The 26,383-nt window shown below is 29.1% G+C and overlaps 2 protein-coding genes and 1 long non-coding RNA gene across 6 annotated transcripts in view; 2 read left to right on the forward strand and 1 right to left on the reverse strand.

Moving 5' to 3' along the window:
* The window catches only part of LOC149880282 (uncharacterized), a 28,513-nt gene extending 9,504 nt beyond the window's left edge, over nucleotides 1-19,009 (forward strand). Inside the window, exons 1-3 of one of the 2 annotated variants that reach the window (XR_016446337.1) lie at nucleotides 17,335-17,496; nucleotides 18,106-18,216; nucleotides 18,793-19,009. This is a non-coding gene — a long non-coding RNA (uncharacterized LOC149880282). Of the gene's footprint in view, nucleotides 1-17,334; nucleotides 17,497-18,105; nucleotides 18,217-18,792 lie in introns of those variants that run through there. The other variant, XR_016446333.1, reaches the window with a different exon arrangement.
* Nucleotides 1-26,383, reverse strand: part of LOC145194821 (sodium/mannose cotransporter SLC5A10-like) — a 297,350-nt gene that overhangs the window by 253,895 nt on the left and 17,072 nt on the right. The window lies entirely within an intron of this gene.
* On the forward strand, nucleotides 2,841-13,241 carry LOC149880283 (uncharacterized). Of its 3 annotated transcripts, XM_090070994.1 has the most exons (9): nucleotides 2,841-3,029; nucleotides 3,401-3,511; nucleotides 3,605-3,694; nucleotides 3,795-3,884; nucleotides 3,966-4,055; nucleotides 4,137-4,226; nucleotides 12,338-12,427; nucleotides 12,936-13,025; nucleotides 13,117-13,241. In XM_090070994.1, the coding sequence occupies exons 1-9, from the start codon at nucleotides 2,957-2,959 to the stop codon at nucleotides 13,134-13,136; spliced, it is 744 nt and encodes a 247-aa protein (XP_089927120.1). In that variant the 5' UTR covers nucleotides 2,841-2,956; the 3' UTR covers nucleotides 13,137-13,241. The 3 variants fall into 3 exon arrangements, with proteins under 3 accessions (XP_089927120.1, XP_089927121.1, XP_089927122.1); XM_090070995.1 differs by lacking the exons at nucleotides 12,338-12,427; nucleotides 12,936-13,025; nucleotides 13,117-13,241 and adding exons at nucleotides 4,731-4,820; nucleotides 4,913-5,078; XM_090070996.1 differs by lacking the exons at nucleotides 3,605-3,694; nucleotides 3,795-3,884; nucleotides 3,966-4,055; nucleotides 4,137-4,226.

Genomic DNA, 26,383 nt, shown 5'->3' on the forward strand with positions numbered 1-26,383 from the left:
AAAAAAAAATAAAAAAAAAAAATTTCTTTTTTTCTTTTTTTCTGTATTTGAGCCTTACTTGCAAATAATGAAATCCTCTGATAGCGAACCTTTTTTTTTAAAGTGAAAGCTATCCTAAAAACACCTTTCTATTAAGTCCTTAATACGGAAAGGCCTTAATCATAACTTAACTTTTGTGACTTTCGTTTTTTCTTTTTAAAAAATAGAAAACAAAAAATCATTCCATACGAATATGTCCTGCGAGTGTAAAAACTCTAGGGATGTATGAACTTTTTATAAGGTCGTAGCGTAAAGAAGAGCCATTATAACGCGTAACACTTTTTAATTCAAGTATAAAGTGTACTTTGAAACCCGTAACCGAATTTCACACATTGATTTTTCTTGGTACAGCTAAGTAGTGCAACAAAGATTCATCAATATTCATGTTTATGCTACTGATATCTTCATGTCAACATAAAGATAGTTTCATAATAACCTAACAAATGCACATTATTTTGATTGACAGATTTATGGAAACATCGGTTGCTTTATCAAAACTGAGTCAATCATAATAACAAAATCAAAATTATTTTTTTTAAATTTATACATTTTTTTCCCGCTTCTTGGAACACTACAACTGCATAACTGCGATGAGTTTCACATACTTACCAAAGATTATGACAAAATTGATCTAAGCTTCCATGAGAACCTAAGCAGATTTGATTTTATAGTCTCTCGGGAGCTAAGAATGCTACGAGCCAATGTTTAGGCTCAGCATGTTACATGATCAAGCCTTTCATAGCCTCAAAATGTTAGCATAAAATCAGTTAATTGTTGATGGGGAAAATATATCTTCTTTTTAATCGATTTTTATTCAAGTGTTATGAATCAATAATAAAAAAATCCAATATTTAAAAGTTTGAATATTTTTTCTTTAATCGTTAATATACAACATTTTTAATTAGACTAATAATAACTTAACTTACACACGCAAAAAAAACAAAAAAAACAAATGGATTTATAAGAAATTTATGAATGTTTAGATTATCCTCCAAAAAAATTGATGCTTTCGACTTTAAAGTCTTTTCACGAAACATCCGTTAAGTAGTTGGATTTTCGTGAAGTTAGATTTTGTTTTTGACGTTCGATTTGGTATTTTATTATAGTTAGATAGTTGATTAATATACTTTTCTGGTTTCATATATGGATAATTTTAGAAATAAATTCTTGGTACAATACTTAAGTAGAGGACTTCCTAATACCCATCGTGATAGTGAGCGAGTATTCTTTTAGTTCAATAGAAAACTAAGGCTTAACTGCCTAAGATAAAATAGTGATAAAAGCAAAGACTTAAATCAAAATTTTAAAGAACCATTAAAAAACATTTTCAGCTAACTTTTCTTTAATTTTATTTTTGATTTTTCAGCTGTAAAAAAAACAACAAACCTTTAGAGCTCTATTTAACAAAAGCTTAGAATTCCATTTCCAAAAATAAAATAAAATCGAGTTCGACCAAATTTTTGTTGCTTTCAGAGTTCTAGTTTTCTATGTGTGTAACCAAATCAGTTAAAAAAAGAATCGATTAAAGGATACCAGACCTTATACCTTATTCTATCTCCTTAATGTAGATTATAAATTAGTAATAGTGATAAATCGTTATAATCCGATTGAAACTCGCTTAAGTAAAAGTAGCAGTTGCGCAAGAAGTTGAAGCCCCAACACAAATTGAAAGTAAGATATGTTTTATAAAAGTAAGATGTGTTTTATAAAATAAGCGTTGACTATTTTTTTCATCTGAAATCAGTGTGGTAGTTAAGACACTTACACTTTTTAAATATTCTAAAATACTTGAAATAAATGCTGTTAAACTGTAGCTGAAAGTAGGTGAAATTGATATAAATCAATGTTTGTATTATTTCGGTTAAAAAGTCTCTCGCTTGTTTTATGTTAAGTAGTCTTCAGATCAACTTCAAATTTTGAATTTGATTTTTTCAGCTCAGAAAAAAATCGAATTTTGAACAAAATAACTCTAACTTCGCTTAAGTAAAAAAGCTCTTAAAAAAACCACCGCGAAACTGCCGACGGAACTGCGCCTCATTTTTAAAGGAAAACAATGTAGAAATTAATAGTGATAATCTGAAGCAATTTATTGCTTTAAGTTCATATTTTTTTTGAATTGCTAACCGATTAATAAAATTGAATTGCTAAACATGTCCAATCAAGGTATAAGACCGTGGCATTTTACAGAACGGCTTTTGCAGAAAGTTATGGAGCAAACATTGATACTGGTTCACACACCCGACGTCTTGACAGCATATGTGCTGTCGATGGTTTGCCGAGCCATGTTCAACCATTTATCTGAGTACGATGAAATTTTTTCTTATTCTTTCAATATAAATAATGCATAAGTTTTATTTTGTGCATCAACGAATGCTCTTGAATGTTTTAACTTTCTGTTTATTATCTAAAAAAATTTATATTTTATTGAATTGTTATTTACAAGCAATAAGAAATAAAGTTTTTGAATTACCAAACGTTTAAAAAGTTGATTAAAAACAAAGCCCCATTAATCGTTGGGGTGTAAACTCCAAATATAGCTGTATAGAGGGTAGTTTTTATTATGACAGAATACGCGTTATCAAAATATTTTTCAAAAGCTTACGCCAATATGACTCTTTATCAAGGAAATAGATTTTTGATATTAAACCTATTAATAGGTATAAATGACGTGTATGATTGTTCTAAAAATTTATTGATTTATTTTGTGTTTCCTTTATATTGTGACAAAGTAACTATTGCAAAACTAAGCATGACGTTATCATTGTTTGTCTTAAATATTTTCCCATATATGGGGATAAAGTGGGAAATTTACTATATGCGAATAAAGCAATATAATCAGAGCAGAAAAGTATAAAAAGCAAGTTTTCTACTGAATATAATCATTGAGCTGTTTTGACCAACTCGACGAATAACGAAAATGAAGAAGGAAGCTACCTTAATTGTATTTTTTACTTTATTGGGGACAGCACAGTTGGTTGCGATAGGCGTTGGTATATATTTCTGTTTAAGTGTAATGGTTAATAGTCATGTTTATCTTGTGTTTAGTAATATTATTTGTGATTAAATATTATTGATAACATTACAGATATTAAATGACTATATTTTTTCTTGTTAAGCTTAAATTTCTCATGTTTTTTGTCTGCTTGTTTTATTGCTGATATTGGGTCCTTATTGAACAACATATGATAAAAGGTTTTTATGAAATACAATTGGTCAGTGTGTTATAACAATTGTTCATAAATAACTTTTAAATTAAACATCTTTATTAAAAGGGAGTATGACCTAAGATATGCGTTTTGTACGGCTCATTGAATAAAAAAGATTCTTATTAAAAAGGGAATCTGTTTTTGATCTTTGTTAGTTGAAACTTGTCCGCAATGCCTAGTGTACCCTTGCTCAACTACACTATGCGACTCTGAATCAGTGTGTACTGTTAAAAATTGTTCGTGTGAAGCAATATGCGTTAAAAAAGGTAACAGAATAATATTACATTTGCACTAATATGATTATATAAGTATAAGTGATTATCTGTAAATGTAATGAAAATGTACATTTATGATTTTAGCTTGTGTAAGCCAGTGCCCTTTAATAAAGTGTTCTGCTGGCAATCATTGCGTTTTCAACCCATTAACGTGTAAATCAGGCTGTCAACCGAGTAAGATTTCTTCTTCTTTCTTTAAAATTTTTATTCTTTCTCTAAAAATTCTTTAAAAACTAACTAAAATACTTTTATATTATTTTGATTCATTTATTAGATTGTGTAAACCAGTGCCCTTTGATAAAGTGTTCTGCTGGCAATCATTGCGTATTCAACCCATCAACGTGTAAATCAGGCTGTCAACCGAGTAAATATATTTTCTTCTTTCTTTAAAAATTCTTTAAACAATAACTAAAATACTGTTATGTTATTTTGATTCATTTATTAGATTGTGTAAACCAGTGCCCTTTGATAAAGTGTTCTGCTGGCAATCATTGCGTTTTCAACCCATCAACGTGTAAATCAGGCTGTCAACCGAGTAAATATATTTTCTTCTTTCTTTAAAAGTTCTTTAAACAATAACTAAAATACTGTTATGTTATTTTGATTCATTTATTAGATTGTGTAAACCAGTGCCCTTTGATAAAGTGTTCTGCTGGCAATCATTGCGTTTTCAACCCATTAACGTGTAAATCAGGCTGTCAACCGAGTAAATATATTTTCTTCTTTCTTTAAAAATTCTTTAAACAATAACTAGAATATAATTACGTTAATTTATTGCGTAGTAAGTTTAACTATTACGTTTGGAGGTCAGTGTGGGCGAATGTAAGAAATATTTCGATCTTTGTGTTTTAGACATCTTAGTGGATTAACCTCAATGTAACAAATATAAAAAAAAGTTTCTTTAAATAAATAGGTAATGAGATAAATATTTAAACTCATTAAAGTTCATTATTTATCAGCAAAGTGTTTTATATTTATGAAAAACAAAAATGATAATGCTCAATTCAGTCTGTTTTTAAATAAGTGTATGAACTTAAGGAATAAATATCATTATAAGAATTAATTTTGAAGAAAAAAATTAATATTAATAAACGGAATAAATAATAATATATGAAATAAGTATGAACGCATAAATGTAACTATGATAAAATAAGTATGAATACATATGAATAGCCATAGATTTAATAAAAATGTGTATATATGATTTTAGATTGTGTAAACCAGTGTCTTTTTACAAAGTGTGCTCTTGGCTATGAATGTGTTTTCAACAGTTTAACGTGTAAATCAGGCTGTCAACCATGTAAGATTTTTTTCTTTTTCTTCTTTTAGAAATTCTTTAAAAAAAAACTAGTTCTGTAACTTTTTTCTTTTTTTTCTTTTCTTTTTTTGCAGTAAAGAAAATATATTGAACTAACAACTATACACAGAAGATCATTTCTTAACACCACGAGTTATAAACCATAGTTTCCAGAAGTGCATCATATGATGGGAGACAGCTTATCCTTTGTTATTGTGTACATTCTGTAAACCATTTCCCTTAAAAAATCCGTACAAAAATAAAGAAGTTGTATTTGTTAAACAAAAAAACCTGCTTTTAAATGCTGACCTTGCAGGGTGTTGTTTCCAAAGATATTAGCAACTGCTTTTCTTCATTTAACAAGATATTTTACTAGAAAACAAATACATCCGTCATAAAAAATGTTTAACAAATTAAAATGAATCATTAAATGTAAATAGTTTCGGGAATCCCCCGTGATTTTTTTTGGATAATCTCTAACCGTAGTTGTGTTTTTACAATCACACTGTTATCATGAAATCCGATATTGCCAACCTTGCTGACCCGAGAATACCACCTACATGTGGTAATAGTGTACACATCCTAGGGTCACCTGGCGCAAATTTTGAAATCTTTTAGGTACGTCTGCGAGAAAAATGTGACTTTGAAGTTACAAAAATGGAGAAAAGTTTACCTTCTTTTTCGACATAGCAAAACTGCTATAAAATCCATACCAGTAATCATACACCAATAAAATTTGATAGTAGTGTAGCCTATGCCAATAGCAAGATTTGGGTAAAATTTTATCCTAATATCTGCAGTATAACAAAATTTTATCCTAATCTCTGCAGTATAACAAAATTTTATCCTAATCTCTGCAGTATAACAAAAGTTATAGTAGTTTTAGAATATTTTTTTGACAACAAAAAAAAAACGACTTAAGTTCCTTTTTTTTAAAACTGAAAACTTATAAAACTTATTTAAAAACTCACTTTCTACTTGTAAAGATTAAAAATCTTTACAAGTAGAAAGTGAGTTAACATGACCCTCAGTCAAAATATGTTAAGAAACACGAATATGTTAATACTATTATTTTCAGCAACAAAATATTTGGTTACCCTTTGTTTAATTTAACCGTGTATGTAGACTAAAAAAGAATAAATCGTTTTTAATTGCAATTTTTTATAACAGTGAAAAAAAAAAAAAGATTGCTTTAGAAACAAATTAAAAAACAGAAAAATAATTTTATTAGAGAATAAAATGCTTTTTTTCAAATAAAAGAAAAGAAAAAAAAATGAAAACATATTTTGGTCGAAAGTAGTTAGTTAATTTAATTTTTTTCCTAGTAATAACTTTTTCATTATAATTCAAAAAGTATTAATCAATTATAAAAAGTCCAATCCTTAAATATTTAATTTTTTATAATTGATTTATAATAAGTCAAAAGTCCTTAAAAATTATGGTAAAATTGATCAAAACGTGGCCTGGAATTTATGCACTCGGCATATTTACGTCAATGGGTTGGTAATGGTCATGACTGAGTTTTTCAGCAGTTTGATAAAATTGTGTTGAGTCTTGTTAAACGAAAGTTTTGATTGCAATTAATATGCTGTTTTTTTAATTCCAGCAAACCCATCAAAAAATTGACTCTTTTAAAAAGGTTTACAAGCTGCTGCAGCAGCTTTTTAAAGAATAAAGGTTAGGCCCAACATCCTGGAATATTTGTATTTCAAAATAAGAAAGAAATAAAAAAAAAATAAGAAAACTAATACAAAAAAAAGAGAAAATAATTCACCTCTCGTCAGCTAAAAGAACTCAAGACTATTTGTTGCAAACTTAAAAATTTGCTAAAATATTTTTTTTAGGTGGACCTAAACCCGAGTAGTAGTAATAGTATTATTCAGTAGTTTTGGCGAAACTAACTATTAAATTGTTTTTTGTTGACAGGGGCGTTTTTTGTTGACAGAGGCGTTTTTTGTTGACAGGGGCGTTAGTCACAAAATAAAAGTTTTTCAAGAAATAAAAAAAAAAATTCATATCAAAAAAACCTTTTCTTAAAAAAAATTTTAGAAAATTACTTTGAAAGTAAAAGCTACTGTTTTATTGAATGGTTAATTTTTCATAAAGCTTTGAACAGTCCTTTTCTAATTAAATGCAAAAAAAAATCTAAAAAATCACCCTTTTGACAGAAATTTAAGAATGAATAAAGTAAACCACTTGAATAAAGATAATAAATCAATTTTTTAAGGTTCATAGTAGTTTTATGAGTGCAACATATTGAACAACGTATTGCAAAGTATATTGAAATATTTCAAGGCAAAAAACAGCAAGCGTAACATAAAAAGTAATAACAATAATAACGAATCATCATCACTCAATTCCGGATCAATGTCACTATAAGCAATTTCTGCTTCAGTTGTTGGCCAATTCCTGATAATGTTGTAGCGCTCTTGATGTTGAACTGGAATGAATTTCATCATCATCTCCTTTTATATGTCCATTACTTTTGTTTTTTTCTATTGAATCTTTCTCTGCAGGATACAGTGGGCGGTTGAACAGCCTGTGTCTTAGACATGAAAAAGGTGGAGGGAGGAAGCAGACTACTAATAGTAAAACATCCTTCAACATATCCTTTGTTTTTTTTATATATATACTAATTGAAATAACTTATTTGGAAATAGATCTTATCATTTTTTTTTTTTTAACCTTTTTTCATTTGGTATCTTGGAAAATGCAAGACATTTTGTAGTAGGCTTTTATCCATTTCTTATAGTAAAAAATATCTGAGGAAGAGATTTCACAAATCTTGTTGTGCTTCATTTGATTTAACTTGATTATCTAACTTGATTATAGAGTGAATTAAAAAACTTAGCAACTTAAACGTCTTTTTTTTTTTGGATAATTTTTTCAAAAATAATTCGGAAATTATTTTTTTAAGAAATATACAAATCAAAAGTTTAATAATTGTAACTTTTTATTTTTAAAAATCTATTTTTTGAAAGAACTATAAAAAAACATTTTTACCTAACTTTTCTTTAATCTTATTTTTAATTTTTAGGCAATTAAAAAAACAAACCCTTTAGAGCTCTATTTAACAACACACGAAGTTAGAATTATTTTTCAAAAAATCATATAAAATCGAGTTTGAGCAATTTTTATTTATTTCGGATTTCTATTTTTCTATAACCAAATCAAATAAAAAGAGAATTTATTTAAGGATGCCAGACCTTGTGTCTTATTCTGTATCTCCTTGATGTTATTTACAAATAAGCAATATAATGTGCTATCTCCGTATTATCCATTTGAAACTTGTAAAAGTAAAAATCGCAACTGCGGAAAAAGCTGAAGCGAAAACATCTCAGCACAGAATTGGTAAAGTATATATTTTTTTTATGAATATATACAAAGAACCCATTTTTAGGATATAGGTTGTTTATCAGAGTTTTCTTGGATCACTTTTTTAAGTAATTCTCATCTAATGCTGCTAACTTATGCTACACAAAAAAAGGTTTCTGATTTTCTCAGAAGCCATCAGTAATGCATTTGAACTTACTATTATATTATGATTATGTATCTCATATATAAGTTCCTCTTTTAGAAACTATTATGGCTCCCATTGAACATATTCTAGTTCTCGGTAATCCTGTAGATATATATGCAATTACAAACAGCTCGTTTTCTGCTTCAACACGGTGGCCAAATAAAGAAATGTAAGTTATTGCCTAAAGCTCGGACAACAGAATGTAAGAAAAAAGTCTCAACAATCAGGTCAATCATATAAAAATATATAAAAAAAAATATTACATCTAAGTTTGTAACCGAAAAAAAAGGTTGCTTTATTTCTCGTAAATTAAAATGTTCTCAAAATATTAATCAGGAGGAACGAATACATATATTTGATGATTTTTGTTCCAAGGACAACGGATAAAAAGAGGCATTTCTAAAGTCAAGCTACTGAGTGACTCTAGAAAAACACCTTTGAATCCTGAATTAAAATTTGAGAAAAGCACATTCATTTTATCATCACTTTTTCATAGATGATATGTAAGTTCTGGTTCGAAAAGATTTAACTGATTACTGAAAATTCATTGACTGAAAAATTACTGATTACTGAAATAGAAGTCGCAGAAGAGTTTCTTATCATCATGAAAACAATAATGAATCTACTGGAAGTCCATCATTTTTAAAATGGGGGAAAAACACACCTAAGAGGTTGTTAATCAAATATCAAAACAAAGCACTAAAGATCGTATCAATAAGGTATGAGCTTTAATGTTTTGTTTATATATTTGACCGCAATACTTGTCGTCAACGAATTAAACAAAATGTATGAACTATAAATTACCTGTTTAATGTTTTGTTTTGATATTTGACTGCAATACTGTCGTCAACGAGCTTAATCTAATGTATGAACTAATGCATGATTACCTAAATGAATCTAATGTATGATTACCTGTTACGAAAGTTCCTGTTAAGAAGCATATGTATAGACTCCTATTTGAGCATGGGTTTAACAACGCATTCCAAAAACCAAAAACTGAACTACGTCATAATATATAATGTATTGATAGTACGAATTGAAAAAAAGAGAAATTCATTTAATTATAGGTATTTTAGGTATTTTTGTTCGGATGTAAGAAATACAAATCTATATCATGCTTTTCAAACAAAATTGCGAATAGAGCAAAGTAACATCGTGTTTTTTAAAATAAGCATTTATTGGATTTTTTCAACTTCAAATCCCAGTAGGCATTGGGCGTCCTTTGACGTCCGGTGGACGTTTAAGACGTCCATGGACGTCTAGTGCCTACTGGGATCAGTGTGTACTAACTTAAACATTTGCTCTTTAACTATATCAGAATAATTAACATAAGTTAATCATGATTAATATAAATTAATATATTAAATTAATATAAATTAATATAAATAATTTTAGAAAGTGAATGAAATTGGTATAAACTTATGTTTTTATTGTTTATCTTAAGAAATCTGACGCTTTTCAAACTTTGAACTTGATTTTCTCAGTTCAGAAAAACACGAAGTTAGAACAAAAGATTTACAACTTAGTAAAATGCTTTTGTCAAAAAAAAAAAAAAAAAAGAAAGGGAAATTCGTGATATTGCTGGTGGAAATGCGCCGCATTTTTAGAAGGGCCAGGCACAGGCATATTAGCTGATTATATGAAACAGAAACTTATTTAAATAGCCTTCAAACAATGTATCACTTTAAGCTAATACTTTGTTAGAGTTGCTGTACCGCTGTGTGTACAATCAAGGAATTTGATATTGGCCATTTACTGAACCGGCTTTTGCTTATCGTCTTGATCGTCGGAAAGGTGATGAGCAAAGATTAATTCAGTTTTAAACACTCTGCATCTTGAGGACGTATGTGATGTCGGCAGTATGAGATGACTAATTTTTTAAATATGACGAACTTACACCTTCCACTTTTAGAATAAATAATGCATGAGTTTTTAACTTTTACGGGTATAAATGCTCGTGAATGTTACTGCTTACAGACTGTTTTACATTTGCGTTTATCAAAAAAAGTATGATATTTCTTTGCAGTGCTATTTACAAGTAATAAGAAATAAAATCTTTAATTTGCTCAAAAACTTAACGAAAAATAAAGCTCTGATCAATTTTGGGTACAAGTCCCAAAATGATTTTACAATAAGCTGTTTTATTATTGACAGAAAAACACGTCATCAAGCTGCTTTAATTAAGGAAGTGAATATTTAATCTAAAAACGTAATGGGACCAATGACGTGTATGATTGTTTAAAAAATCTTTTTCTTTTATTGCAAGTGAGTTCGCAAAAGTGATTACATTTCCATTTTGCGGTGAAGACCGGGTTGCTGTTTAAAAGAAATAGTCCAATACAGAAGGATTGCTTTTTGTCTATAAGTTCCTGTCTAATTTCTCGTCCTTTAAATTTAACATCTTGAAACTTTACGTCCTTAACTTTTTTATTCGTAAAATGATTTTTACGTTCTGAAAAAAAGTCTCGCGAGAATTTTATAAAAAAATATATTTGCCAAATATAAAGCTTATTGCATTTTGGTGAGTTGCATGACAAATTGAATTTCACTGTTTGCTAGCTAGCAAGGTTTTTTAGCGGGAGATTTAAAAAAGAGCTTAAAATAATATCTTTACGAAACCAGTTCACATATTAAAGAGCAATAGTTATTCAAAGCAGATACTCATAAATATAACACATTTTAAAATTATGTAAGTAAACTAATTTAAGAAATCAATTAAGAAAAACAGATATACACATGTTAATACAAACGGTTGCACTACGCATCTGTAGGTTAAGTATCCGCGTTTGATCTTTTTTTTTTTATGAAAAATAATTAAAAATAAAGTACGAACTTTTATATATCTACTATGAAATAAAATCGAATTCAAAATAATATACATAACTTGACATACAAATCTATGAATTTTCATAAAAATTTTTGATACTAACTTAACATACCTTCAAATAATTTGAATTTATTTCGCAATAGTGTTATTCAATTAACTTAGTTAAATTTTATTCATCCAAAATACCATATAAAATTGCATAGAAATTTGCCGCACCAAACGTGTTTGCCATTTTAAACTAACTTTTTATAAATACACAATTTTTTGATTTTACCTTGTTTAGTTTATTTAATCTTATTTAGTGTCATTTTCATAGTTTGAATTAAAACAAAAATTTAGCTTTAATTTGTATTTCCTTTATATCAAACAATTAACCAGTGTAAAAATTAACATATGCCGTTAATGAAGACAAATTAGGAAATTCACTATCTGCGAGTAAACCAATATAAGCAGAACAGAAAAGTATAAAAAGAAAGTTTTCTACTGAATATGATTATTGAGTTGTTTTGAAACAAACCTACGAACAACAAAAATGATGTTATAATTATGATATATATATATATATATATATATATATATATATATATATATATATATATATATATATATATATATATATATATATATATATATATATATATATATATATATATATATATATATATGATAAATAATATTTTTTCTTGTTAAGCTTAAATTTCGCTCATTTATTTGTTTTTTCGTTGTTTTTTTTAACTTTTTATTCCTGATATTTGGTTGTTACTAAACAACAAATGATGTAAGGTTTTTATGAAGTAAAATTGGATCGATGTGTTATATCAATTGTTCATAAACAACTATTAAATATTTTTATTAAAAGACCGAATGAGACCGAAAAAGGCAGAATGACCTATATTAAGCGTTTTGTAAGACTCTTTGATTATTAAAGATTCCTATTAAAAAGGAATTTATTTAACTAATTTTTGTTAGTTGATATTTGCCCGCAATGTCTATTGGATCCTTGCTCAACTACACTATGTGGCTCTGATTCTGTATGTACTGTTAAAAGTTGCTCGTGTGATGCAATATGCGTTAAAAAAGGTAACAGAATAATATTACATTTGCACAAATATGATAATATAAGTACAAGTTAATATTCGTAAATGTAATGAAAATGTATATTTATGATTTTAGCTTGTGTAAACCAGTGCCCTTTGATAAAGTGTTCTGCTGGCAATCATTGCGTTTTCAACCCATTAACGTGTAAATCAGGCTGTCAACCGAGTAAATATATTTTCTTCTTTCTTTAGAAACTCTTTAAACAATAACTAGAATATAACTACGTTAATTTATTGCGTAGAAAGTTTAACTATTACGTTTGGAGGTCAGTGTGGGCGAATGTAAGAAATATTTCGATCTTTGTGTTTTAGACATCTTAGTGGATTAACCTCAATGTAACAAATATAAAAAAAAGTTTCTTTAAATGAATAGGTAATGAGATAAATATTTAAACTCATTAAAGTTCATTATTTTATCAGCTAAGTGTTTTACATTTATGAAAAACAAAATTATTAATGCCCTAAAATTCAGTCTGTTTTTAAATAAGTGTATGAACTTAAGGAATAAATATCATTATAAGAATTAATTTTGAAGAAAAAAATTAATATTAATAAACGGAATAAATAATGATATATGAAATAAGTATGAACGCATAAATATAAGTATGATGAAATAAGTATGAATATATATGAATAACCATAAATTTATTAAAAATGTTTATATATGATTTTAGACTGTGTAAACCAGTGTCTTTTTACAAGGTGTCCTCTTAGCTATGAATGCGTTTTCAACAGTTTAACGTGTAAATCAGGCTGTCAACCATGTAAGATTTTTTTCTTTTTCTTCTTTTAGAAATTCTTTAAAAAAAAACTAGTTCTGTAACTTTTTTCTTTTTTTCTTTTCTTTTTTTGCAGTAAAGAAAATATTGAACTAACAACTAGACGCAGAAGAATACTTCTCTTCACCGCGAGCAGTTTATCCGCTCTTATTGAGCACATTCTGTAAACCATTTCCCTTAAAAAATTCTTACAAAAATAAAGAAGTTGTATTTATTAAACAAAAAAACCTGCTTTTAAATGCTGACCTTGCAGGGTGTTGTTCCCAAAGATATTAGCAACTGCTTTTCTTTATTTAACAAGATATTTTACTAGAAAACAAATACATCCGTCATAAAAAATACTTAACAAATTAAAATGAATTATTAAATGTAAATAGTTTCGGGAAACCCCCGTGATTTTTTTTTTTTGGATAATCTCTAACAAATAGAACTGTGTGGGAGTTGCACCAAAGAAGCACTGAATATTATCTTATATCTAAAAGAAGTTAGGAAGTAATAGAATAGGAAGACTAGAAGAGAATAGGAAGACTAGAGCTACGCACTTGATTTACTGAGAATCAGAAAGCATGCAAAATTTTTTTTTTTCGATAAAAATACTGTTCACATTGAAGTAAATTTTATCCAACAAAATGCATTGTATTTTGTAGAGAAAAATGCAATGTTCAGGTACTTCATATATCTCTCTAGAGAATTAGGTACTTCATATCTCTAGAGAATCAGGTTCTTCATGCCTCTTGAGAATCGTTCACAGAGTTCATGTATTTCATCAGTGACCATCAGTACAGCATCTGTGAGTGTCTCGTAGGAAGGACTTACTGAGCTATAATTTTATGCTCAAGATATGAAGATAAACGTGAAATCACATCAAGATGACATTTTGAATGAGGCTGTTGAGCCTCTTAATGGGACCTTATATCATTCTGGTCATTTCAGATTTTCTAGGAGAACTCAGAAAAAACTCGCACATAAGAATTTATAAAAGCTAAAACTGTTCTTCTGGAAGATTTATAACCGCTGAACTACAAATTGTGCTCAACAATTTATTGGGGTCGTGATTACCTCAATTAATAATCATCCGTCTCATTTAAAGGCCTGAGTAAAAGCGATAAAAGTGTATTTTTAATTGGACATTTACTTTCGTTTAATGATATAATGTGCAAGTGTATCTATGTAAAAAAACTTTGGTAACGAATGTAACTTTTTTTAACGACAGTCCAAATGACAAGAAGTAGTTTAAGGATTTTTCAACAACTATTTTACCATTTTTACTAAAGGTTTAAAAGCCTTTCCAAAAAAAAAAAAAAAGTTTCTATTCAATGTCGTTTATTATGAAAACTGTTACGTCATTCCATGCTTTTTACTAAAATCAGTGGGTCCACGACATTTTTTTAAAAACTGGCTACAGCTTGTATAAAATAAAAAACTCCTACATAATGCAAATGCATAAACCAAACAAAATAAGCCAATTAAACATGAAAATGCAATTTATAATTTAAAAAAAAATCTTTCCTTTTTATTTACCTATACTTCATAGCTCCTTATTGATCAATTAGCTTATTGAAAAAACCTTAAAAATACTGTCTCAAAATAATTATTCGACCAAATAATTTTTTTCAAAAAAAATATATGCTTAAGCTCTAAATTATACCAAAAAACAGTTTACAACGGTAACAACGGTACTATCTTTGCATTTCTTTATATTTCTATTGTGAATAGGATGTTATTTAGTGTGCGTATTTTTTGTTTCGTATTTCAGTTGGTTTATTATTTGTTCTAAAAGAAACTCAGCATTGAATAGGCTTGTAAAATAGTTATCCAACAAAGCAATATTTAGGTAAGCTTAATTAAGTTTATGTTTCTTAAAATTTTTTAGCAAATTTTAATAGAATTAAAGATATTGCATCGCAAAAAGCTCGAATTATGTTTTTTTAGTAAAATGGCTGGAGGTAAACGTCACTTGACTGTTGCTTAGAGAAATTTAGCAATCGACTTAGTCAATTAGGGTAAAATTTATCGCCATGTGCAGCAAGAGACCGGAATTCCTCATAACTCGATATCCGACATATGACTTGATTGGAATAACAGCTAAAATAGATGGACAAGGTCGCAAAAGGAAGACTTCTAAGAGTTTTGAAAGTAGTTTATTTATGCGAGTTAAGAAAAATTGCTTCTTTTCTGCTCAAAAACTGGCTGAACCAGTTGAACAGGATTATTGAATCAAATTTTTTAACTGATTTCTCTAAATACAAGTAGCAGAAGAGTTTCTTATCATCATGAAAACAATAATGAATCTACTGGAAATCCAGCATTTTTAAAATTGGGGAAAAACACACCCGAGAGGTTGTTGATCAAATATCATAACAAAGCGTTTAAGATCCTATCAATAAGATATGAACTTTAATGATTTGTTTTGATATGCGATCGCAATACTTGTCAACAAACTTAACATAATTTATGAGCTATAGACTACCTGTTGCGAAGGAAAGAGTATTGCTCCAGTTAAAAAGCATATGTATAGATTCATATTTGAGCGTGAGTTTAACAACGCATTCCAAAAACCAAATACTGAACTTCGTCATAATATATAATGTATTGATAGTACGAATTGAAAAAAAGAGAAATTCATTTAATTATAGGTATTCTAGGTATTTTCGTTCGGATGTAAGAAATACAAATCTATATTATGCTTTTAAAATTTTTAGAAGGGCCAGGCCAGGCCAATTTTTATTGGTGGCACGAATTGGAAATAAGTCAAAGTTCTTCTAGTTATAGGTATTTTCTTTCGGATGTAAGGAATACAAATTGATATTATGCTTTTAAACGAAAACTGCGAATAGAATAAAATAACATCGTGCATTATAAAATAAGCGTTTACTGGATTTTTTAATCTTCAAAGTGTGTGCTAATTTACCCAATTGCCCTTTAACTATATTAGAATAATTACTGTAAAAACTGTGGTAGAAAGTAAATGAAATTGATAAAAATCTATGTTTTTTTTTGTTGATGTCTCACGCTCAGACATTGAACTTGATTTTCTCAGTCAAAAAATTTTTGCAAAATGCTTTTGTTAAAAAAAGCTCTTTAAAAAAACTGTCGTGGTATTACCGAAGGAAATGCGCCGAATTTTTTAAAGGGGCATGCAGGAGGTTTATTTGCTGATTATTTAAAACAGAGCTAGCTTATTTAAAAAGCCTTCAAACAATGTATCAATTTAAGCTAATATTTTGTAAGAATTGCTAAAAACCCCGTATGTACAATCAAGGCATTCGATTTTGGCTATTTACTGAACTGGCTTTTACTTGTCGTCTTGATTGGCGGAAAGATGAAGAGCAAAGATTAATTCAGTTTTAAACACTCTACATCTTGAAGGCGTATGTGCTGTCGGCCATATGATATGCCAAGTATAACTAGTTTTTTGAGTATAATGAACTTACACCTTCCTCTTTAAGTGTAAATATTGCATGAATTTTTAACTTTTACGGGTATAAATGCTCGTGAATGTTACTACTTATGGACTTATTTATCAAAAAAGTAAGATATTTCTTTGCAGTGCTATTTACGAGCAGTAAGAAATAAAATCTTTAAATTGCTCAAAAGTTAAAAACTTAACGAAAAATAAAGCCCAAACCAATTTGGGGTACAAGCCCCAAAATAATTTATACAGAAAGTTGTTTTATTACTATGATAGAAAAAAATGCGTGAAACTTTTAAACTCGTAAAATAATTTATACGTTTTGAAAAAAAATCTCACAAAAATTTTATAAAAAAATATATTTGCCAAATATAAAGCACTGCATTTTAGAGTTACACGACAAATTGAATTTCACGGTTTGCTAGCTAGCATGGTTTTTTTAGCGGGAGTTACGTGACAAATTAACTTTTTGTAAATAAACTTAAGTCTTATTCATTTATTTTTTATATTATCTGTTTTAGTTTATTTCAAGAAACTGAGATAAATTGGTTCCCTTGTTAATTATTTTGCCACAGGGAAACTCTTTGCAACAGAAAGACCTTTACAATGGGTGTTCATATTTTAAATAGAAGTTTACAAAAAATTCCCGACGGATAAATGTTAGTACTATTTTAAAATATGTTAAAAAAAAAATTTGTTGAATTGCTTTGCGTTTCCTTTGTATCATAACTAATAAAGCAGTGCAAAAAAAAAACGTGTCATTTTCAAATTTTGACTTTAAGCAAAATTTGTTGCTTTGTTTTGTATTTCCTTTATATTAAAACAAATTAAACAGTGCAAAAATAAAAATGTCGTTTTTATGGACAAATGGGAAACTCACTATCTGCGAGTAAACCAATATAAGTAGAAGAAAAAGTATAAAAAGCAAGTTTTCTAATGAATATAATTATTGAGCAGACGAACAACGAAAATGAAGAAAGAAGCTGCCTTAGTAGTTCTTTTTACTTTATTGGGGGGCAGCACAGCTGATTTCCATAGGCGTTGGTATACATTTTTGTTTAAGTGTAATTATAAATAGTTATGCTTATATATTATTATTTGCAATATTTTAAGTATTAAGTAATCTTTTTTTTTTTTTTTTAAGCATAATGTTCTCTTATTATTTGTTAGCTTGTTTATTTAACTTTTTTTATTCCTGATATTTGGTCGTTACTAATCAACCAAAGATGCAAGGTTTTTATGAAACACACTTACATTTGGTAACAAGGTTACTGAACAACCAATCAATTTATTTAACCAAGGAATTTATGAAATGCTATTGGTTGGTGTGTTACACCAATTGTTCATAAACAACTTTTATATTAAACATCTTTATTAAAAGGGAGTATAACCTAAAGGTGAGTTTCCACTCATCCATTTTTGCTTAGGGAAAGGGAAAGGGATGGAAAAATTAATCACTTGAGCATGCGCAGTGATTAGTTTTCAAAATTAAATTACAAACTGCACACGCTAACGTGATTAATTTTCCCTTCCCTTTCCCTTTCCCGTAGCGAAAATGGAGTAGAAACTCACCTTAAGATAAGAGTTTTTTGCGGCTCTTTGATTACAAAAAGTTCAAATTAGAATATGATTTTGTTGTTTGATCTTTGATAGTTGATACTTGTCTGGAATGCCTATTGCATCCTTGTTCAACTACGTTATGTGGCTCTGATTCTGTGTGCAATGTTAAAAATTGTTCGTGTGATACAACATGCGTTAAAATAGGTAACATAAAGTATTTCATTATTTTATTGCATAGTGAGTTTAATTTTTTTACCATGCAAGCTAAAATAAGAAACATTTTACTTTAGTGTTTCAGATCTCTAAAATTATTGACCTCATTGTAAAAAAATAGTTTCTTTTTATAAATAGGTAATAAGATTATTATTTAAACTAATCAAAGTTTTTTATCTATACGCAAATTTACTTTAGTTTTACAAAAAATAAAAATGTTAAATCACAGTCCACTTTGCTTTTAAGCAAACATGAATTTATGAAGCAAATATAAGTATATAAAATAATTATGACGAAACAAATAAATAATAATAAACGGAGTAAACAATTATACACGAAAGAAATATGAACGCATATATATATATAAGTATATATATATAAGAACGCATATATATAAGTATATATATATATATATATATATATATATATATATATATATATATATATATATATATATATATATATATATATATATATATATATATAATATATATATAAGTATGATAAAATTAGTATGAATATCTGAATATCCATAAATAAGTTAAAAATGTAAATACATGATTTTAGATTGTGTAGACGAATGCCCTTTGATAAAGTGCTCCGCTGGCTATAAATGCGTGTTCGACCCTTCAACGTGCACATCAGGCTGTCAACCATGTAAGATTTTCTTCTTCTTTCGTTAGAAATTTTTTCAGACAACATTAGTATTAAGTTACTAAAAATAAGTAACCACATTAGTTAAACTTACTATTAGATTTAGTTTAACTTTTACGTTTGGAGGTCAATTTAGGCGAATGTAAGAAACATTTTGCTCTAGTGCTTCAAATATCTCGATGCATTGACTTCAATATATAATAGTTTCATTAAGTAAATAGGTAATGAGATATTTAAACTAATTAAAGTTCTTCATTTTTATTGGTGATTATTTGGTAAAGTAAAAAGACAAAAGTGGGCAGAAAAAATGTTTCAGACAACGTACGATGGTAAATTGTAGGTCTGCAAAAAGATAAAACAAAAAGCCAACAAGAATTGGCAATGTTTGGCTTAAATGTGTACATACAACGTTGAAAAACCACGAGCTACATAAGGATGTCAAAGATTTACCAAAGCTTTGTTGGCCTTTAAAGCCAACTTCAAGAGACCAAAGTTATCTCTATCGAAAGTTTAGACAAGACCCTAATTTGCTGAAGGGTTTACATCTGTGCCTGATAATGTTAGTGTTAGTAGATGGACTGTACGAAGATGCCTGAATAAGAAAGACTTAGATTGCTATTTTGCTGCTCAAAAACCACTTTTGCGTGTCTTAGATCGCCTAAAAAGATTAAAGTGGTGTAGAGAAAGACTTCACTGGTCTGTAGAAGACTAAGCCAAAGTGATTTTCAGCTAAAAATCCAATTTTGAGGTGATAAATTAAAGTCAAGATTAATCATCAAGAGGCTGGCTGGTGAAAAGTTTAAAGAGCGCTTTTGTGTACTAGGGATATAAGGCGGAGGAGGATCATTCGGAATATGGAGGTGCTTCTCCCATAAAGGAGCAGGGTCATACAACATTTATAACGACAGAATTATTTGGTGCAGCTACGAAGAGACCCTCGAAAGTATACTTTTACCAACAGCCAGAGCTTTTTACGGAAGACGACAACACGACGGTGCAACGACTAATACTGCGATCTCGGTTAAAGAGTGGCTTGATCAGAAAAACATTATAGTCATGCCTCGGCCAGCTCGTTCTCCAGATCTCAATCCCATAGAGAACATTTGGGCTAGGATACAAGAGTTTGGTCAAAGAGAGCATAACCAGTGTTACGCAATTATAGCAGACCTTGGAAAAGTTTTGGAAAGAATTTCTTAGGTTGTAATCCTTGCTCAATTTCTTTTCAAAGCCCCAACCACATTGTTGAATTTTCTCATTTGCTCAATGAGGGGAAAATGGCGTCAAAAGCATTTTTCTTCTCAGCATAAAGTTGAAGGTGATCAACACTATTGAGAATTTTTTTGCAATCAGGACCTGCAAGTTGACCTCCATGAAATGGTCGAGGTGAAATATGAATAGAAGTCAACAAACATGGGAGGGAGAACATCAATGATTGGGAGACTGTCAAAATTTTTGAACAAAATTGGAACTTGCGCAGCATTCGAGAAATCTGTTGCAACAAGTTCATCGGAGAGTTTTTTTTTCCTAGATTTTGAAACTAAGTTGGAAAGTTTGCTTCAACAAGTTTTTCATTTGCAACCGAATCCAGAGTGGATGCCAGCATTATTCTTTTGTAGTTTGACAACAAAAATAGACAGGTAATTTTGCAGTGATGATATTAAATTGAGATCATTAAAAGGAACTTCATAAGAATTGGACGTAATAAAAATCAGTCGTTTATTTATTTTATTTTTTTTTATATTACAAGAAAAATAACTTCTTGCAATTGATATCATTTACAAGTTCGTTAGAAAATAACATACCAAAAAATGTTTGGAACAATAAATATGGTCTTTATTCTTTCATGTCACAAAAGGTACCAAATCGTACTGCCACTCAAGAAAAAAGTGCAAGAACCTAATGTAGAAAGTTGCATGACAATTTTATTTCTAAGAATTTCTGTATCATTGAAGCTGGTGAAACTTAAATACAGTATAATCACCAACAAATTTTGGAGCTGTCTATTAAATCCAAATATAGAAGAGAAGCAGATAAGAAATTTAAAAGCACAAAGAATGATAAGTTTGCAAAAAAGCCTTGATTTTGCAAGGTATTTGCAGTTGTGGCAAAAAATCAGTGCATTATATTAGTGACTCTACACTTACTGGCCACACTTACTGGCTTACAAAAACGTCTTTTACCTCTCATCAAATCAGATGATAATGGATTTGTGTTCTCATCTGACTTAACTTTATGTCATTATAGAAAACTGATTATTGATTAGTATGATGTGAAGTTTTTGCCGGATATGCCTTTCACATTTATTATGTTTACACGCTTTATACACAAAAACTTGATTTTTAAATAATTGAAAATCAATGTCAAATGTCCAAAAAAAAGTTATCTTTGCTTTTTATTTATTACATTTATTTTCGACCGCCCTAAAAAAACCTTGGAATTTTTTGAAATCTAAGGAACATCATTGTATTAAGTTTCGTTTCCCCGTTTCATTTTTATTTTTCGATAAAAAGTTAAGTTTTTTTAAAACTTATATTTCTCGAAATTTGTCGAACGACGACGATTTTTTCCTAAAACAACCAAAAGGTTTTGAGAAAAAGTGTTTTTAAATCCGTCTTTTTGATAAGCCTAGAGAAAGAGAAAATGTTTCTCCTTTCCGAAATTTTCGAAAACTATCGCCAACCGGAATTTTTTTCGTCTAAATCCGGTTCTTAATATGTTTAAAAGAACCGTAAAGTCTAAAATGTTGGATTCATTGAAAATAAATTTAATTAAGTATACAATCGAATTTATAAAATCAAAAATAGAATTGGAGGCTTGTAAACTTAATATCATCGAAATATCAATAAGTTATGAAAAGTTTTGATCGAATTTTATGAAATAGAATTGTTGAAAATAAGCACTTATTAAAATATAGGTTTGCAACTTTAGTTCCCCTTAACAAGTCAAGTGTAAGTTGCTTTAACGTTATGCAACAAAAAAAAAATTGAATGCATTTTTTTTTTAGGATCAAAAGGCTATGATGTTAGTGTGGCAAGAGGAATATGATGCTGACCTTGATAACGTTTGTAAAGTCTTGTTTAGTCAATCGAAACCAAGTTGCTTTATTTCCTTGTCGTCATCTATGTCTCTGTCAGGATTGTGCCGAACATATTAATAACAGTCAGTCGAACAAATGTCTCATCTGCAGGGGCACCCCAACCGAGTTTGTTCTAGTGTCTATTTAATGAGATTAACAAATCTATTTTTCAAAATGCAATTTTTTTATATTGCAGTACAAAGTTTAAAATTTATCTTTAGTAAAAAACTTGACTTGATGAAATTAATTTTTGATGAGTATATCATAGATTTCGGTTCTAGTATTTCTATGAAACTAATTAAATAAAAATTCAATTCATGCAAGTTTAATTCATTTGAAAACTCGGTAATATTTTTGATTCTGATTTTTTTCTTGTCAACTATGTATCATCAATGACTGTTTTGTAGATACCGCCAATCCCTAAGAAATAAAAAAAGATGCCAAATTCACACTGAAAGTTTATTATTTTGCAATTCATTTCCTGGCCACACAACCTCTTAAATTTCGCTGGCCACACAACCTTTTGAATTTCGCTGAATTGTTTAGTGCTTTCTTTCATATATATCAGCATCTCAATCTTTGAAATTGAAAGATTGGCTCTTTTAGAGTTGTAAATGTTCCTTGCTGTTGGGAAAACTCTTTCAGACATTGAAGATGCAGCAAATATTTAGAGGTTTTTTTCTGGCCAGCCTTGATATTATTGGGAAAATATACTGGTTTTATTTTCAGAATTCCACATTTGTATTTGATGGAACAGGTTTTTCATTCAAATACTTTTATAGCTTTTTTATTGCAGTTTTGACTACTTCAAATTTTGCAACTTACTACCTCCAGAAACAGTGGGGTTTGGATTCTTTAATGAATGGATTGCCGAAAAAAGATCCACCACTGTAGTATTATTTAAATACGATATGATGAAATTTATATTTTACTTATAAAAATTTGTGCCTACAACTGTCTTTATTCTTTGTAAAAAGAGAGAGAACAAAAAATGCTAGTTTTTTATATGACAAAAATGAAGCGTGGGAGGCTTAAATGACTGCGCGATTGTGCGCAACAACCACAGACTCCACTTGATGGAGGTAGAGTTCCATCATGAGGGGCATCTCTACACTAACGTCGTTCTGGAGTTATTTAAGGCCACAGCAGCATTTGACTTGTCTGTAGTAAAAGTGTTTTTTACTTGCTCCTGGATGAATTTAAAAAGGAGAGGAATGTATTTTGTAGACATTTTTTGCTGCAGTAGCTATGAATTGACCGTTGGTTGTAGTTTTCATCATCCGGGTAAATGCCTCAGTTTCTACTTTAAAAATTGGTCGACTGTTCTCAATCACCCTTCTAGTAATGTCAATAATAGTTTTTATTTTATTGATATCAGTGACTTTCTAATCTGGTTAGGTAGCCTGTTTTTTACCTTGCCAGGTCTGAGTGTTAGAAGTACCACAAGTTCCACTTGGTCCAGACTATGGTGATGCTAGTGTATATGCCTGTGTTCTTGTGTTTGTTTAAAATCTGAGTCTTCAAAAGCAAGCTCGTCAAAAATGTCTGGAATTGTTGATTTTTTCTTGTCTTTCTATTCTAATTGTTTATATAAGTTCAAATGGACTCTTTTTAAATGGTTCTTTAAAGGGCTTGTGGTACTTTCATTGACCAAGTATGTTTTGCCACAGGCCTTACATTTTGTCTTGTTTTCCCCTACCATGTTTGAAGAATTCCGTAATACAATGGGTTGCATAAATATAGTCAGTTAATTTTAAATATGATTTTTTTATGTTTTTTTAAAATTTAAAGTAAACAAAAAAGTTAATAATTTAAATTGTTTTAAATTTTATTAACAGTGGTATTATCAAAAAAATAAGAAAAAAAATTTTTCAAAAAAATAAATTTAAATTTAACTTTTTTATGAGAAATATATACAACTGTTAAAAAAAACAAACAAAAAAACAGAGCAAAAATATAGAGTCAGGGTGCATTTTAGTATTTTGTATGCGCACCACGAACTTTCAAACATGCACAAACACGTCTAGGCATAGATTCAACTAGTCCAATGCATAATTCTCTTGGAAATTCTTTCCAGAGCTTTTCTAAGGCCTGCTGTTATTGTGCATCACTGGCTATGCTCTCTTTGACCAATTTCTTGTCTATCCAAGCCCAAATGTTCTCGATGGGATTGAGATCTGGATAATGAGCTGGCCAAGGCATGATCGTAATGTTTTTCCGATCGAGCCACTCTTTAACCGAGATTGTAGTGTTGCACCATCGTGCTGAAAAATCCATTGTTGTCGTTTTCCGTAAAAAGCTCTGGCTGTTGGTAAAAGTATACTTTCGAGGGTTGCTTTGTAGTTGTACTGGTTAATTCTGTCATTATATAAGTTGTATGACCCTGTACCTTTATGGGAGAAGCATCCCCATATTCCAACTGATCCTCCTCCACCTTGTATTCTTGGTACACAAAAGCGCACTTTGAACTTTTCACCAGCCAGCCTCTTGATGATTAATCTTGACTTGCAATTTATCACCTCAAAATGGGATTCGTTGCTGAAAATGACTTTGGCCCAGTCTTCTACAGGCCAGTGAAATCTTTCTCTACACCACTTTAATCGTTTTGGCGATCTGAGACACGCAAAAGTGTTTTTTAAGCAGCGACATAGCAATCTAAGTCTTTCTTATTTAGGCATCTTCGTACAGTCCATCGACTAACACTAACATTACCAGGCGTATTTGTGAACCCTTCAGCAAGTTCGCGGTAAGAAGTTTTAGGGTCTTGTCTAACCTTTTAATAGAGATAACTTTGGTCTCTTGAAGTGAGCTTTAAAGGCCTACCAAGCCTTGGTGAATTTTTAACATCATTATGTAGCTCGTGGTTCTTCAACGTTGTATGTACACATTTAAGCAAAACATTGCAAATTCGAGCTATTTCTCATTGGCTTTTTGTTTTATCTTTTAGCAGACCTACAATTTGCCATCGTACGTTGTCTGAAACAGCTTTTCTGACCATTTTTGTCTTTTTACTTTACCAAATAATTACCAATGTGATTAACTCAAGATATAAAAATGATAAACTTATTTTATTTTTGCAAGAACGTTTATATCGTTCGAAAGAAATCAACCACCAAATTTTAGACCGTTCGGATAACATTTCTTTGATATATTTCAACTTAAGTCGTTAAGTTTGAGTTGACTCTATTTTTGCTACATTAGAAATGTAGCTATGAAATGTAGCTATGTTCTTATTGAAGTAATAATTACTCAAAACTGATTAACTTAGCGAGTTCGAATTATATATCATTCGATAGAGAATCAATTAACAGGTGTAATACGCTTTTAAACGTATTAATTTGTTGGTTTCAAAGATAATTTTGAAAAAAACAAAAACTTCGCATAAAAAACTAGTGACTCTATATTTATGCAACCCACTGTATTAGAAGCTGAGGCATATGAATAGAAAAAAAAAAAAAAAAAAAAAAGAAATAACATAGAAATGAAATAAATTGGATTGTTATTTGGATTAAGTTTGCAAGATCGGATCGAACCACTTATCTCAAAATATAACTGGATAGCGTGTTCTGTCGACTTTTTCAAAAGAAGTTGAATCCGAAATTGGCCTCTGAAGATGGCGGCGATCAGAGCGCTTAGTGGTTACCGATACACATTTTATAGGGCTTTACGGAATAACATACATTATGATAACATACATTTTGTGTGTTATCAAACAATGTATGATACATATAAGTTTACATCTTTAAATGTTAATAATCATCTCTTAAAGTTCAGGGAAAATCACTACTAGTTTAAGATATAAGTGCATGTAAAAACACTTTTAAAAAAATTTTTTATAATGCATAATAAATTTTTGAAAATAGAAATATTTAAATCGTTTACTATACTTTTTTACTTATATTATTTTTACTTATATTATATTTTTTACTTATATTATATTTTTTACTTATATTATACTTTTTTACTTTATATTATTATATTTTTTATTTATTTTATATTATTATATTTATTATATACTTATATTTTTTACTTATATTATACTTTTTTACTAATATTATACACCATAATGCTATGCTTACTGTTATACATTATGGTTACAGTTATACAGAAATTAAATAACTTTATCACAATGCCAAGTTGCTGAAATATTTTATCTTAAAAGAAACTCTGCTAATCACTTGAGATTTATGTACAAGCAACTAATAAATTACTACGAAAACCAGAAAAGTTAATATACAACAAATAATTGAAGACATAAGTGGATGAAGGCGTTATGTCGCAAAAATACAAAATTCAAAAACATGTACAACACATTTTTTCATGAAATTAAACAGTCTTAAGTGTTTGGTTACTATATCCCTCCATAATTATTAACATATCTTTGCTATATAAAAATATCTAGAACAATATGTGTTCAAAACTTTAACT

Source organism: Hydra viridissima, unplaced genomic scaffold (assembly GCF_058129835.1).
Source record: "Hydra viridissima isolate aposymbiotic clone 2 unplaced genomic scaffold, HvirCarnegie_v1 scaffold_13, whole genome shotgun sequence".
NCBI classification, from domain to species: Eukaryota; Metazoa; Cnidaria; class Hydrozoa; order Anthoathecata; family Hydridae; genus Hydra; species Hydra viridissima.